Raw genomic sequence first — 17,039 nt, 5'->3', positions numbered from 1 at the left:
TGCTCGCTTAGTTAATGACAGGCAGCCCAGACAATATTTCAAAGGGCAGCTGTGTTTCTTTCTAGAAATAACAGAGCAGCATAATTCCCCCCCTGCAATTTGTGAAGTATTGCCACCTGTATTTTCCATCACATTCACAAAAAAAGCAAAAGATTCTCAGTTCTTCAATGTGATAACAGCATGGTAGATGCATTTCAATAAAAAACCCATCAGAGAAAATACTAGAATGAGAAATGACAGCAAAATCATCTTTTATTGTGCTTATGGAGCCACATCCCTTTTGATAAAATAGGGGAACAGCTGTTTTTTAGTTTTTGTTTTTTGTTTTTTTTACGTAACACTTGCTGAGTGATTTTATCAGTAATGAATTAACCATTTTGTTTTTACTTTTCAAACAGAGAGGGGGTGGTTTAATTTACCTCTCGGTTGAATTCAACCCACTCTGCCATGGCTGCATGCTCATGTCAATATTTATAAGCTTAAATATACAACCCAATCACTTTTTATATCAGAGTTTAAGTTCCCAGAGGCACAGATGCACAAATATGTGCACTGTATATGAACAGCCATCAGGGTGTGAGTATCAGAGTATGTGGCTGAAGAGACTGTTGGTGTCTCACTCTCAAATCTGCATCTGTCGAGAAGCTTTGGCTCTGCAAGTGCTGTGATATTTAAAATCACTTCCTGGCTGATGTGAATTTAAGTCCTCTTTGTTACTTTTGTGTTTACCAGCGTTTGTTTTATGCTGCCTGTGTACAATGGATTGAACAAGGATTTAAACTGACTGCATTTAAAATGAGAAGCGGGGTGGGATTGGTGATGATGTGTGTTTCTGGATGGAGGATGTTTTATATTTTATAGTAGTTAAGATGAAAATCACTAAGGTAACAGCTGGAAAAACTTCCACATCCCCTAGTCTGCAACTAAGGATTATTTTATTAGTGATTAATCTGATGATTATTTTCACAATTAATTAATAAATCAATTCAGAAAATGGCATAAAAAAAATCACATCACAACATCCTGGAGTTAAATTTGCATCCTCAAATGTCTTATTTTGTCCAACCAACAGTCCAAAACCACCCAAATGTTAAGTTTAAAGTTTAGTTAGACAAAGAAGAGCAACAAATTCTAACATTTTACTTTACAGCCTTGAACCAGGAAATGTTTATGCTTGAAAGATTACTTAAATCAGTTCTCAAAATAGTTGCCGACTTTGAAAAAAGAAACACTGATTTTTCATTTTGGTTTCAGGCTCTGTTGAAACAAGTCTATGTGTGTCTGTAGGTGTGGAGATATCAGTGATGTGCAGTCTGTTCTGAATACTGTCCATCAACCCGGGGGAGATCCACTTTATGTAACAGAGCATTTTGGCAGAAATGACTGGAACAAACAGTTAGGTCAGAAAAACACGTTGTGTGTGTGTGTGTGTGTGTGCGCATCTGCATGTGTGTGTGCATCTGCATGTGTGTGCATGCGTCAATATGTCTGTGTGCTTGTTTGTTTTGTTTTTTTAATTGTATGTTTGTGTGTGTGTGTTGTTTTAGGTAGAAAAAGGTGGAGCATATTTTTTTCCTCCTTTATCAAGTAACATTACTCAGTATGAGATGATATGGTCTCACAGTTGGAGACAGAGAGAGGGTGGGGGGGCAGACAGCTAAGATGCTGATATGGTGATTATCAGACCAACGGAGATGGAAACACAGTGAGAATGAATATGAAAGCAGAGGACAGCAAACAGGGAAATTGGCACCAGGAGAGGCAGGAACAAAATTGGGCACAAGTAAGCACCAGGAAGCGCTGACTGTAATGATAAGAGACGGTGAACCAAAACTCTATAAACCTTGGGTGTCCTAATTTACTCAGTTTGTGTGGCACATAAATCGTAGGATTTAAACATGTAATTCAGCAGTGACCTTGTTATAAATTATGGTGGAATTATATCTCTGCAGCGTGGTGTACAGTCGACCCGCTGTGGGTGCCTTTTGATGTAGGAATTGATTTATGGTTCAATGTTGAATTTCAGCCGTTGATAGCACCACCACAATCGTGTCACACATATCATACTTTAATAATATAGCTCAAAGTAATGGCGTTTGCATTCTTTTATTTACTTTCTGGTCAAGAGCGATTAGAGAAGGTTTGCCTTGTCTTATTTATAGCTGATTAGTTTACCCTCTTTCATTCCCTGTGATAATAGAAGTGATTGCAGTGTCCAGATGGCTTTCTTTGTTAGTTGTTACTGAAAATGATTTTTGACTTGCAAGGTTTTCTGTTTAAGTGTGTCTCTGTGTGCATTAGTGTCTGTACAGTCTACAGTACCTTCTCTCCATTGGGGTTGCCCAGGACGTAACATCCCATTATGTGGATGAGGTTGGGTTCTGGGTTGACTTTACTCATGAAGCGGCTGAGCCTCCTCCAGAACCTAAACAAACACAAAGGCAGCAGTTACATGAACCAGCTTTCCTCCTTCAATATGTAATATATGTATATATAACTTTTATACTAGTATTAGAATCATGGAACATAAGGTGAGCCTTGAAAAAAGTAAACATCACCTATTCAAAGATGAATAAGTGAGAGAGATGAATCACTCAGAAAAGTATTATCGCTCATAAATGACGAAGTCCCAGTGGGAGAGCATTCACAGAAAGAGTACACATATGTTAAGAATAGATTAAAGAGCATCTACATGACAAATTAGTTTCATGGTGTGTGATCCTTTCAACATGTAATTCAAGGTGTAAAGCACAATTTTCAAATGAAATGAGATTTATTTGGCATTCATCCAGTTTATTGGGGGATTTTTATTCATTTCATCCCTTATTCTGATTATTTTTTTAATAAAAGGTTCAGTGCAGCTAAAGTATCTTCATGATTAGTTTTGTTTCACTTAAAAAACACGAGGGTTAGCTAGGTTAGCAAATGAAATTGTTTCTGCTTGTTCTCCGTCACATTTTGCATGTTTTTGAAAAGCATCATCACTTGCTAATATTGTGAAGTTCATGTACAAGTACATGTAAAGTTGTTATGATATTTAACAGTCCAAAACTGTATGGAATTAAACAGAGATTGTCCCAGTAGTGTAGCAGTAACTCACTGGCTCATGTCCTCCTCCTTTTCCACCTTAGCAAAGGTCGCCACTTTGTTCTTCAGTAGGTACAGATGACCTGGACCTCCCTATGACACACACACACACGCACGCACACACACACACACACACAAACCAAATGTAGATTCATGTAATGCTTCCTCCCATTTTCACGCTTTATCCTAGATGCGTTCATGCAGTACCAGTCTTTGTACGAAACACTGTTACAGTAGTTCAGAGGGGTAGGAGGGTTAACAAGGAAAACCTACAAGGAATACAGTATTAGTTCATATCTTTGTCTCCTAGTTCCTCACCTGACAAAAGATGAGCATCCTCCAGAACTTGCACCCTCTCCTGTAAGCTGTGAGCTTCTTGTCTATTTCCTCTGTGAGATAGAAGAAGGGTGAGTTTGATGTGAATAATGGGGATCAAAAGAGGAAAAAAGGGAAAGGAATATGAAAAGTATAAAATGGATTGAGAGAGGGAGAAATGTGAGCACAAAGGAGCATCTCTGGAGGGTGAGTTGAACTACAGGGGTAATAATAGACAGCAGAGACGCTAATAGAAGATTATGTTTTAAATTAAATTCACCAGTCTGAATTTGAGGCAGCATGAAATGTCATGGCAAAACGGACAGTAAGATGGAAACCTGAAATCTTTTAGTGTAAATTATTCATTGACGTTCTTCCAATAACTCTGCGTGAGCATTGTGCCATGCAGAGTTCATTAACTGGGAAACTCTTGGGACCATTTATTAAGTGCTTCTAGTATGAGCAACAGGATTTATTTTATTTTTTAAATATTGAATTCATTTTGGATTAGCCAGATCTACTTTTTTGGGAGATTGGACTGCAGACAAGGTTTAGCTACTAGCTATTTTTCTGATCAATTAAGTCCCACAGTATGAGTCAGAGTTCCAACTCCAATCTTCAGGTAAACTATTGCACACTCCAGATTAAAGGTGAGTCATTTTCTCTTGATATCATATTTTAAATCTCTCTTATAGACAGCATGTAAGGTATACTTTCAAATCTATGGCTTTATTTTAATAGTGATTATGTTTCTTTTTACTTGTTACTTATTTTACTAATGCCTTCTTTATGAGCTGAACATACATTGAACAACAACATTTTCAGTTGTTGCAATTTTAATTTTTCATATTTTATTTATCTTCCATTGATAATTTTCTAGTGTAATTGATTCATTCTTTTGTATAATAATGACTTATTGAGTAAGAATAAGATGTAACAAAGGTAAAAACTAACAAATACTGTAGAAAAATACACAGGACTAGTGCTATACTTACCCAAAATATCATCAAAAGTTGCATGTTCATGGTCCTGAGTACAGAAGACATCCACATTAAAACATCATTTAATACAGTGAAATGTTACAGCTCATAATGTCTGTGTCTCAGTGTGATAGACTCACATAGAGTATAGGGATGATGGAGGGGTCGTCCCTGCGGAGTATGGTGGGAACGTACTCTGCCTTGGGGACCTTAGAGGAGATCAGCTGAGACCAGAGGGAGAGGAAAGATTGATTTAGTAGGATGTGGGGAAAGGTCGAGGGAGGGGGGAATTAGAAAATGGAGGGAATCGTAGTGTTTCATAGAAAAGAGAAGATTGTGAACACATACTGAGACCATCAGAAAAACAAAACATTAGCAGGACAATACACCAGCAAGGATGTATTATCACATCAAGCAGCACCTGTGCAGTTTAATCCAAGGTGGTGCTGTTTTAGATTTTAGAAAATAAGATGATGACTGACTAAAGTTGATTTTGAATACTTTAATAATGAATTTAGTATTGATTGATTTTGTATTTCAAGGTCCCTGCTGAGTCTTGGCTCCTCATCCGGTGGCCCAATAATCAAAATACAGACGTTGGGATTTGATTAAATAATCTGCAGATCATTATAATGGTCATCTCTTACCATGATTTTGGGAGGTACAAAGTCGTCTCCCTCACAGGCCAGCCTCTCCATCTCTCTCTCCTCCTCCCAGTCCAGTCTAGTGTCATCGAGGCCGCCCTCATCAAGATTACCACAGGAGGTCTGCAGGTCTCCACCTAGAAGAAAGTATAATATACTGCTGAGAAAACTGACTCCAACTAATAGGGTGTTTACAGAGGCGTAAGGGGTAGGTGGCAAGAAAGGTGACTTAGAGAGAGAAAAAGCTGGGGGTGGAGAAAGGGTGTGACCAGGAAGTAGAAAAAAAGTGCGGAGGAGGGGAAAAATGTTAATAATTGTGGTGACATAAGAAAATGACAGATGGAACAGGGAGAAGAAGAGACAGCTGGCAGACGCAGAAAAATAGTGATTGATAGTGAGTGTGGCAGCAGGATTTCAGGCATCAGCTAACAAGAAGAGCTATGAAAACTTAACTGGGATCAGAGGGTGGCTATTCTAAGCAGGAATCATATATTTAACACACTACATTTATCCATGAGCATGTTATAAACACTAAATAGTATCTGTTTTTAAGTTGCAACATTACTCAAAAAACATGTATCATAATTAATGTTAGCTAACACTCTGGCTATCTTCATTCAAGTCCACTCATGTGAACCATTTACCACAGCCTTGATAAAGTTATTTTTCCAGTAATTGAATGCGCCTGTGGCTCCCTATCAGTGGCAATGCACAGCTGTTTAATTATTTCACACCTGGAGGAGGATTTATTAATGTGGTATCAAACTCATTTGTTCTATAGAAGCAACAATTATTCTAAGAGGTGCTATAAAACATAAGAAGAGAATAAAGCTTATTCACACCAGAGGTTTTGACTTAACATGGCAGAGTTAATATCATAAACTTCATGCCTACTGGGACACTTAAATGGACTGGATCCATCATTAATGTGTTTCCTGCTTTGAGACATCAAAATATCTGCTGTGAAACACATCAGTAAATTGTTATAATTGCTGGTATTGTTATTCCTGATTTGACGGTTAATAATCTTAAATGCTGTTTCTCAATAGTTTAATTACAATGTTAGCCAAAGGATAGCAGGATGGTTCCAGCATTATTACTTTATATGTGTTTGCCTTAATCTTATTGTACAATAGATCTTTTAGCATGCTACAATAGGAAAAGCACAGGTGTGACTGGGACACTTAAATAGAACAGAGCCATTGTTAATGTTATTAGTAGCACCTGTGATTTCCTGATGATAACTCAAAATTAAGAGGCTTATAGTCCAGTCCAGTCTTCTTAAATGATGAGCTTACTATGAAGCCATTCTGTCGTAGACAAATGCCAAAATATCTTTGAGATCATTTAGAAACTTTGTTGCTATAATTTGCCCACTTGAAAGCAGTGACAAGTTTAATTAACGATTATAAAATAGATGTTTTAAAATGTAAGGGATTATTATTAAAAATGTTTCTGATTAAATGTCAAAAAAAAACATAAGCTGATTTAAAAAATAAAAAAAGAACTCTCAAATATCTATGTTGGTATCAATAACACCACTGTAGGTGTCTGGGGGAAACTGCAGTTGAAAAGGAGAGAAAAGAGAAAATGACAAGCAAAATTGACAATTAAAGTTGCTCCTCCAGAGAACAATACCTTTCCCTCATGAAAGAGGGACTACGTGGCATCAACCACACCATTAGACTGTCGTCAACAGTTCATTTATCTTTCATCACACTCTGAAACACAGAAACATTGAAGATGGAGGTGGAGAAAAAACATAAAACCACAGATACTCCAACTTCAGACATCAACATCAGCACATGCAACCAGTCTGTGTTGACTCATCCATTCAAAGCCTCTTAGAAACACTGAAGACACACATTGTCGAATAAACCTCTTTACCAGCGGACATACTCGGACTGAGACGCACACTCCATTTTGGAAGACATACTCACAGAGAGAGAGAGACCATCACAAAGTTGAAGAAAGACCCACGGTCAGAGGGAGACAGATGGACAGGGTCAGAGTCAACAGCAGAGACAGTCAGTTTGTAAGTGTGATGGTGTGTTTTATGTGCAAGGGTCCTGCAAGTTTAGTTCTCTGTCTTTGATCTGTGAAAACCAGGAACTGTGCTGGGAAAGCATGATGATTAAATGTCACCATTATGCAACAGAAAGATCCACCGGATTTGTTGTATGTTGTCATATTCAGAGTCCTATTTGGTCTGTTGTTACAGGTTGCAGACACAATGGTCTAAGTGTCTAACTTTCAAGTAAGAAAATCACCATTTCAAGCACTGATAAAAAGGTAGGACATATTAGGTTGTCTTCCCTGTGTCAATATTGCAAGAAGTCTTAAAATACTTATTATAATAGTTAAATTGTCAATATCACAATAGGAAAATAATAAAGTAGTTGGTTAGATAGTTAAACTTTTTAACACATATAAAGGTTATTTGAATACTTTTAAAGTGCTCTATGAATAAAATGCATTATTACTATTATTAAAGTTAATAAGTATAGCAGGAAAATGTATGCAGACATGCAAATCAAAAGTTTAATTTTGCTGTTGGGTGGAAACACTTTTGGGATTTTCATGACTTTAGATCAGCGGAGAAAGGAAATTAACAAAAGTGAAAAGGAAGAAATAAGGACAGAACAGATGGCAGAAGGAGCGTGATTAATTTATGTGATTTGAATTTAACATCTGAATTGGTAACTACAACCATCAGATAAATATTTTATAATGGAAGTGAAAATAGAAGTTAGGTACAACTACCTCACATTTGTACTTACATTAGACCTTTGCAGTAACTTGATAGTATTGATCACCCTTATTCTGTTTAGTTAGTATGTTTGTCACTTCTCTGTTCTCAGTTAATGCTTTCTGTGCTTTTTTATGTGATTTTTGAGTCTATTCCTTTGACATATTAAACATGTTTTTTAAATACAGTAGTTTGGACACACTTCCTTATTCAAAATAATGGGAAGGCGTGTCCAAACTTTTGATTCATTTACTTTACATGTTTTTATTAAATATGTTTTGTTTTTTTAATGATGGACCTTAATTAAGGCTGCAGATGATTTGACTTCATTGCAGCTGTACTGCAAGTCAGCTCATGCTCATATATCAAAGTGTTAATTAGCAGAATATGTTACTAAGAGACTTTCGACTCCGCCTGAGCCACCTGTGTATGGAAATTAATTCATGACAAAAATAGAGAGCGAGCACAAAGCAAAACTCGAGCTGTCATCAATCTGCAAGTCAAGACATGATGACACAAAGGGACAGGGTCCCTAATTTATGATCACACGCTTGTGCATTGTTCAAAATGTACGCTCACAATTTTCTCTGCAGCTGTTTTTGTCAGATGATAAGTACTTGAAAACATGAGAGGGCACTTCAACAATTTGTGATCAGCATTTTCAAAAGGACATATCTGGCTGCTAGGATTATATTTCATTTACAGTTCTGTTTGCAGATAAAGGAAACCACAGTGAGAATTAGTTCAACATGTAGTAAGAGTATATTAGGATATACATCTAACAGATTCAGGTCAAGTTTTACTAAGTTTGCATGCTGGTATACAAAAGGACAAAACTTACCAAGCAGAAAACCTCACTGCTTGCTGTCATTTAAAATAAAACTTGCAGGCTTAAATATTTCACAAGATTGTCCTTGCATACTGTCTGAGTTTGCTCTATGCTCATGAATCTGTTCTTGATTTCAGTGCTAATTTGTTTTGTTTCCTCTCAACTTTGATGCAAATTTAGCTGCAAAAATATGGACAAAATGCATGTCCATGTTTGAGTAGCAAAATTAGTAAATGTGGTTTGCTTACTTCAGAGTTTGTGCACCATTTATGTCTGTACACTGTGTGTGTGTGTGTGTGTGTGTGTGTGTGTGTGTGTGTGTGTGTGTGTGTGTGTGTGTGTGTGTGTGTGTGTGTGTGTGTGTGTGTGTGTGTGTGTGTGTGTGTGTGTGTGTGTGTGTGTGTGTGTGTGTGTGTGTGTGTGTGTGTGTGTGTGTGTGAGTGTGTGTCCACTCACTGCCTCTGGGTTCATGAGGAGAGTCAGGCTTGACAGGGGTGGGGTCACTCCAGGAACGGCTGAAACTCTTCGATCTACGTTCAGCGAATGCTAGTGCAGGCGGGGAGAGATAGTCACACACACACACACACCGCGGCACATACACACATACTAACAAGACCGTACACCGCTGTTTTCCTCTACACACACACACAAGTGCAAAGGTGGATGCAGCTACAAGTGCACAGATATAGTGTACATACAATGCTATCCCTCCTCTGCACAAACACACACGCCAATGTTTGCATGTACAAATACACATTCACACAGTTTGTACACACACACCAAAGATGCTAACATTCAGTACAACAACAATATAAAGCATCCTGCTGCTCAAATTCCTTTCTGTATGATCATCCGCTTGGATCTAAAAAGACAGTTCTTGTTTCACAGACAGAGCTGAGCTACAACTTCCTGATAAAATCAGTTCTGCTTGAACAGTAATCACTGTTCTCAAGAATATTTTTAGACTACTTGAAAGTGTTTGACACAGTTAATCAACAATGTCCCTCAAGGCCTCATATTTTTTGGCCTCTGTAGTTTCTAGGCTGGTGGGTCCTCGCTAATGCTTTTAATATTCATGATGCTGCCGATATCAGCTTGTTCTTTTCAGGCAACATTTCATTTCATTAATATCTAAAGCATTCATAAAGTTAATCTTTCGTTGATGATCACAAGGAAATTATTTTATGATACTGGCATTACAAGGTTGTTTTCTAGAAATAAAAGATAATGCTTAAAGTGATCTCAACAACACAAATGCATAAACCTGGCTAAAAAAAACCTTCAGAACCTGATTGATGGTTTCTCGTTATTCCCCCAGGCTTGATTAGGGCAGCTTCACTTTATACACCATTTATTTTATTTGACGTAACCCAACGCATGAAACACTGCAGCCATTTCACCATGTTCTGTGGCGATAAGGAGAAAATCAGTTTGCCCAAAGCTATGTTTGATCTGCAAGAGAACAAGTTCCTCCTCGCAGCAAGGAGAGTCTGAGGTGAGGAACAACTTTGACATTACTGTCAGCAGCATTGACTGTGTGTTAATATGGAAGTCATGACACCTCCCCAGAAGTGAAGCAAAACATCTCGATCGCCCCCTGGTGGCTGGCGGAAGTATATGTCATAAGTCCCGCCCCCTTTAGGTTAGCGGATGACACATGAGCCAAACTAAAAAATCAAAGTACAAAGCAAATCTTTTTTTCTGTCATTTTAAGTTCCTCTTATCACACTGTGTGTTCTATGATGTAAGTGCTCATTTTTCTGCTAAGTTTTTTTTTTAAATTAGTTATTTGACGATATAAAAAGGGGGTGTGACTTCAAGATTGTCATCTGTGACAGCCGCTCTCAAACCTCTATTAGGGATTGGGGTGACTGAGGGTCGTGTCCCCTGGCCTGTCATCCCCCTGCCCAACCATACTGTGGCTCCAAATGACGTCACACAAGCAAGATGGCAGCTCCCTCAAACTAGATATTTTGACTTCACTTTTGCATAGTAACAGGAAGTAGAGATGTATTTTTACATACAGTCAATGGTCAGTATAAACAAGAATTTGGGTTTTAGTAAATGTCTGTAAATGTTACATCATTTGGACAATTGATGTCTGTAATGATAGATGACACATTTGTATTTTATTGAGTTCAGACTTGTCTGGTTAAATCAAAATCAGCATCTTTTGATCATTTTGATATTCTGAACTTTGTTTTCTTAAATGAAAAATTCAGAATAATGTAAACATTTACTAATCATAAACCTTTTTTACACTTTCCATTCTGACTTCATAGTACTGCTCCAGAAAGTAATGGCTTCAACAAAAACTTAATAAATTCCACCATTTTCACCACAAAAGGTCAAGTAAATTTGCAATCGAATTGCCAATTTTTGTGTTACTAGTAAGTCTTTGGTGTGTAAACATGGAAAAACTACTAAATGTTTTATTTGCAATAAAATCATTGGTACATTGTTTTAACACTTTTGACTTGTCACCTTGGTGCTGTGTCTGTACTGGACACAAATACAAATATAACCCAACCTCTTACTCATTGCATAATAGAACAACTAGCCATGTTTATCCATTTAACTATTCTTTGTCCTTCACCATTTTGTCTCCGTTACATTTTCCAGGTCATGGCACGCAGTCGGTCAAGTGGTTAAGAGCACATGCCACATACACAGCAGACCCTGGTTCGAGTCCCGGCCGGGGGAACCCGTGCTGCATGTCACACCCCCCTCTCTCCCATGATTTCCTGTCTCTCTACTGTCAATAAAGGTGTGTATGCCAGAAAAAAGGTCAAAACTGTTAGTAGATAGCTTCGTCACATTACAAGGTTACACTCCATTGTCGGTAAATCTGCATCCAATCCTTACAACAGAATCCATAACATTATGTTTTTAATTGTCTTAGATTCCAACCAGTGACACTCAGTTGAGCATGTGCGTACACGCACATACAGGCACACATCCTCTCATTAAAAAAAAATCATTACTTTGTTTTATTCTCCTTTTAAAAATATACTGCAGTGTGTTTTCTTTAAACTTTGCAACTGACCAGACTTTAAAACAAACATTCATAGCGAAGCAACAGGAAGAGACCACCTACAGCTTACACACGCATTCATTCACACATGCACACACGCGCACATACACACATGCAAAGAGTCATACTGCCGGCTAATCCAACACACACTGATAAACATTTGACTCTCAAGAAATTGCCACAGAGCGTTTATAAATCCCAGAAAAGCAGCATCAGCAGCAGCATTTGGGGGCCACACACATGCAAAAAAACACACCAGAAAACAGAAAAACAATCACACGGATGATGGCGTGGTGAACAACATCACAGTCAATTAGAGCAAACACACACACACACACACACACACACACACACACACACACACACAAACAAACATCTCTGACTCACTCTGGGCTTTAATCCTTCTGCTGCCCACCATCCGAAGATGCTTCCGGAAGTTCCTGTGGGTAGAGAAGTCACAGTGGAGGAGGGAAAACGGAGGACAGAGGAGGAAGCAAAATGTAAAGAAGAGAAAGAGGAAAGGGTGGGTGGGTGGGAAATAAAACAATGCAAGACAATAAGAAAAAGGTTTAGTCTCAAGCATCTTTTTATAAAAGAAGTTTAAAAAAAAAAGATAATTATAGATAAATCTGGTAAATATACACATTTCCTTGTCAGTGTGAGTGAAAAAACACTGGTCACAAGAGCAATGTGGGTGTAATGTACTACATGATGAAAATAACTCCCTTCATGGGCGTTAATAGTGTAGATATGAGACATGGGAGATTCACTCAGCCAAAGGGAAACCCTACATTATTATTCTGTAGTTTTGATGAGTCTACTCTGAGTGGAAACACATCAGAAGCAAATTTAGAGAATTTGTTTCATCAAATTGATGCACATTAGTGTCTGTGTCTGTACTTTTTACAAGAAAATTAGATGTTCAACACAGCTGTGATTTGGCCAAGTTCATTATTGATGGATCTAAATTGTTTTAAGGATGCACAGATCTAACTTCTTCCTTCAATACTTCACCTCAGGGTATCTAACCCACATTAATCTACATTTTAAATATGTATACCTCACTGCATAGAACTTGTCGTAATCATTTTTATATAAGTAACATGAGGCCAGAGAGGCTATAGAGCTAAAAACTGAGTGAATGTAACTGCTAGAGGAAACATTCACTTTTATATCTGACAGCAAAATTACATTTAATGTGCATTAGTCATGTCTAGCCAACACTGGATCTGCTTTTTAAGGTCAGTATCAGGGGCCCATAATGATCCAGTTTGCGTAATTGGTGCAACCCTAATTTTTATGCGAGTCACAAACCCTACTATATACAGGATTTATTTTTTAAGGCGATACAATATCAATATTTGATGGTGATAAATTGGTCAATATTTTAAATAAACATAAAACCAACACATTTTGGTAAGGATCACTGATATTGCTATTTAAGAATAGTAAGCAAGATATATGCTTCTCATTACTGGCATGCATCAATACAGATAAGTAGATTTTTTTTGTTCCAGTACTGGTTGCATGATCATACAAGAATCACTTTCCATCCGTGGTTGACTTCATTAGTAAAATGTAGTTTTAAAGAACAGTAGTTTTAAAGACAGAACAAATCAACCTGTCAAAGAAAGCATGTTTTAGCTGACATGATTGGCTACAACATTTGTGAGGCAGTTTCTCTTATAATAATAATTTGCTTGCCACTTATTAAACCTTCTAAGAGTCGTCAAGGGTTTTCATATCTCTTATAGCAACAGTAAAGTGACGAAACCATATGGAGTCTGTAATTAATAAATATAAAGACAGCACATTAGCATGTTCCTCTTGAACACCATTTAGTGCCTTTAATAACAACAAAGCAATAAGCCTTGTGTACTTCTTCTGTGACTTGCTGCCTGATCCTGACATGATGTTCTATGCAAGAGTCCCAGATAAACATCCTTTTATCTTCCTGCCGCCCTCCCATGTAACATTTTGAGTTTCACCATGAATGAAAAGTGTGGTACAAATGAAATGTATTATTATTATTTACACATAGTATCAGCACACCAAGCTTCCAGGCAGTACTCATGATTAATGATGTCTGTGTGTGTGCGTGTTGGGAAATACATTCATATTTATCTGGCGGTAGAGAAGCACATAAAAATAGAACACAAAATGGGGGGAGCATAATCTTTGGTGTGTTTTTGTCCTTGGTTTGCTTCCATTTGAAAACTCCAGCAGTGCAACAGTTCACTTGCAACATCAAACAATTAATTCCACTGCTAATTTCATGGGCAAAACAAATGGTGCCATGCCAAAATACGGTCTAATAAGGAGCAAATATAATGCAGTACTAATTACATATAAGTGACATCAATGTTAACTTTGATGAAGGGATCTTAAACACAGTCGGACAGATCTTTCCAACCTGTGTTCAAACCTCAGCTGCCTACAAAGGAGAGGTGTGGAGACAGTTAATGAGATTTAGACAGAAAGGGAGGAAATGTAAGAAAACCGTGTCCACCTCCACTTCTAGCTGAAGACAATCTGACAGGTCCTTCCTCTCTCCTCTGAGACTCTTCCTCTATCTCTCGGTAACTCACAACTAAATACTTAAATGTATGATATGTTTCTTATTTTCACCCATAATTTGCATATTTTACTTTAACTGATTGTATTCCGTGTATTACTTTTCTGGGCTCCAATTTCTGCTATCCATCAACCAATATAATACAATTTGAAACAAGTGAACTCTCCCTTAAAATAATGTTCATATTTGGACTCGCCACGGAAAGAAAGGTGTTCAGGGTGTTTTTACTGCTTTTCAGTATTTTTAACACAAAATGTGTTCATTAAAATATAACTGTAATATTTGCAGACTGCATCTTTTTATTATAAATGTGCACTTGCCATTGTATCTCCTTTTCCTTGCCTTCCTTTAATATTGAAATGATCTTAATTTGAAGAAGAAACATTGGTCACACCTGTATTGGTTCAATTTTGTTCCTCTTTCTCTCCTCACTGTCTCCATCTCTTTGTTTTAATGAGCTATATGGTTTGGTCTTTGTCTGGCCAAGAAATTTTTTATGATGCAGTCAACGCTCAGTTTATGAAACAGTAGTGATACTGTATAAGAGAGTATAAGCAGGGTACTGAATGATGCATTTAGTTTTAGAAAACATGAACATTAAGAGGAACGGCATGGACAGCAACATCTAAAATGGCTGATCAGACAAAGGTATAGGCAGCACTGCTACAAACACAGACTTCTGAAAAATCGGAAGGAAAGAATTAGGTTTGTTGTTCAGAGATTTTTATGCATGATAAAACAGGGAAGTGAACATCTAAAATCAAAGAGCGCAAGGGGGAAAATCTGCTTTTTCCATGATAAAAAGCACTCTGAGATAACGAGGGGTGATTAAGAGCAATGCCAAAATGGTTCTTTGACTTTTTTCTTTTGGCATTGCTGTTGTTTATAACTGTGGTTTAAATTGTCTTCTTTCAGTCCACCAGTACACACACACACACACACACACACACACACACACACACACACACACACACACACAGAGCAACAGCTGTCTTATGATGACTACAGTCCAATGACTGTATCGGACTGTAGTCATCTGTTTAGAGCAAGTAACAAATTAAATTAGGACAAAACTGAGGTAATTGTTTTTGGCAATAAAGAGAAGAGGATTGCTCTCGAGTCACTCTCTCTAAAAACTAGCGACCAAGTCCGAAACCTTGGCGTGCTGATAGACTCAGATTTGACCTTCAGCAGTCATATCAAATCAATCACCAAAACAGCCTTCTATCAGCTTAAGAGCATATCCAGAGTGAAGGGTTTTATGTCTCAAACAGACCATGAGAAGTTGATTCATGCTTTCATCTCCAATAGACTCGACTACTGTGACGGTCTTCTGACTGGACTACCCCAAAAAAAACATTAAACAGCTGCAGCTCGAGTTTTAACCAGAACAAAGAGATCAGACACATTACTCCAGTTCTAAAGTCTTTACACTGGCTCCCAGTCAGCTATAGAATAGATTTGAAAGTTATGCTACTGGTCTACAAATCACTGAATGGTTTAGGTCCAGAATACATGAATGACATGTTAGTAGAATATAAACCCAGTAGAGCTCTTAGATCTACTGACTCAGGTCAGATAGTGGAGCCCAGAGTTCACACTAAACATGGTGAAGCAGCTTTTAGCTGTTATGCTGCACACAACTGTAACAAACTACCAGCAGAACTGAAATCACTGTAATTGTAGGTTTTAATGTTTCCATGTGTTTACTATTATTGGGTTTTATTTTTATTTCTCAAATTGCATGTTTTTATGTTTTTCTAAATTTCCAATTCTTACTGTTAAATGTTTGTTTTATGTAAAGCACATTGAGTTGCCATTGTGTATGAAATGCGCCTAATAAATAAACCTGCCTTTCCTTGCCTTATCTATGAGAGGATGAGGATCATCCTCTGTCTTCACTGGTACTTGACAGAAGTGCTGCCTGAAAACCGCTACTCTATGAAAATAATATCTTCGGCACCGCTCTGTGGCTTATAGGCCATGTCTTTACTAATGTAGATGCATTAGAAAACTCTGTTTATGTGTCAAAAGTTTTCCATCCATGCTGATGTTTTTATTACTTTCTTGAAGTCATCCAGATAGAAATGACAAAAAAAGTTTAAATCCTGAGCAAGCAGGAATCCAAGGTGTCTGCAAAGAGGCTTTTTGCTGTCATTTGTTGGTGACAGAGTAATAAGGGTGAAAAATATCTTTCACCAGGTCGGGATTACACCAAATACTATCATCTATAAATGTTGAATTATTTATTACGAATAATTTTCCGTGAAACCCAAAAGCAGCATTTTCAAATTCATCCACTTGAAGCAGGTTTTTTTGGTTTGATTTTTTTCAGTGGTCAAATACCCAGTTTAATATGGGTAAAAGATCAAAGTTGCTAATTAATGAACATGCATTCTAAAATTTTACTGCTTTAGCTTTATAAAATATAACCAACATCTGGTTTCAGGTAAACATAGGATTTTTATGTCCCAATGGATTTAAGAACAAGGAGGCGAATGTTTCTAAAAGTTGGCACTGCTATTTTTTCCTCATGTTGAATCACTCATTTTGATGAAATAACACAACGATGACACTGCAGACGGATGAGACCGAGATGTCAAAGTAATTGAGATGTACTGCTTGGTGTCACATTCACCATCTGCCCCTGTGTGACAGAGCATCTGGGCCTGAGTGGGATAGCTGAACTGCTTTGGTTGGTACTGAACTTGTTACTGATGTCATCACCTCTCCAACTCTTACAGAATCTCACTCTGTTTCCTAGTATTAATTTATTTATTTTTTTTAATTTTTGGTACCATTACAGCTAAAGGTGTTTAATGTCAG

At 37.5% G+C, this 17,039-nt stretch overlaps 1 protein-coding gene across 1 annotated transcript in view; it reads right to left on the bottom strand.

The window, feature by feature from the left end:
• nsmfa (NMDA receptor synaptonuclear signaling and neuronal migration factor a) overlaps positions 1-17,039 on the bottom strand; it is a 41,099-nt gene that overhangs the window by 3,128 nt on the left and 20,932 nt on the right. Inside the window, exons 6-13 of the mRNA XM_062434798.1 lie at positions 12,026-12,078; positions 9,061-9,150; positions 5,030-5,163; positions 4,523-4,606; positions 4,398-4,431; positions 3,406-3,476; positions 3,101-3,180; positions 2,323-2,425 (exon numbers count right to left, since the gene is read on the bottom strand). Coding sequence (XP_062290782.1) covers positions 2,323-2,425; positions 3,101-3,180; positions 3,406-3,476; positions 4,398-4,431; positions 4,523-4,606; positions 5,030-5,163; positions 9,061-9,150; positions 12,026-12,078 — 649 coding nt within the window. The remainder of the gene's footprint in view (positions 1-2,322; positions 2,426-3,100; positions 3,181-3,405; positions 3,477-4,397; positions 4,432-4,522; positions 4,607-5,029; positions 5,164-9,060; positions 9,151-12,025; positions 12,079-17,039) is intronic.

This window comes from Scomber scombrus, chromosome 15 (genome assembly GCF_963691925.1).
Source record: "Scomber scombrus chromosome 15, fScoSco1.1, whole genome shotgun sequence".
Taxonomy (NCBI): domain Eukaryota; kingdom Metazoa; phylum Chordata; class Actinopteri; order Scombriformes; family Scombridae; genus Scomber; species Scomber scombrus.
Note: the sequence above shows the minus strand (reverse complement) of the source record. Positions and strands in the feature narration are given on the sequence as shown.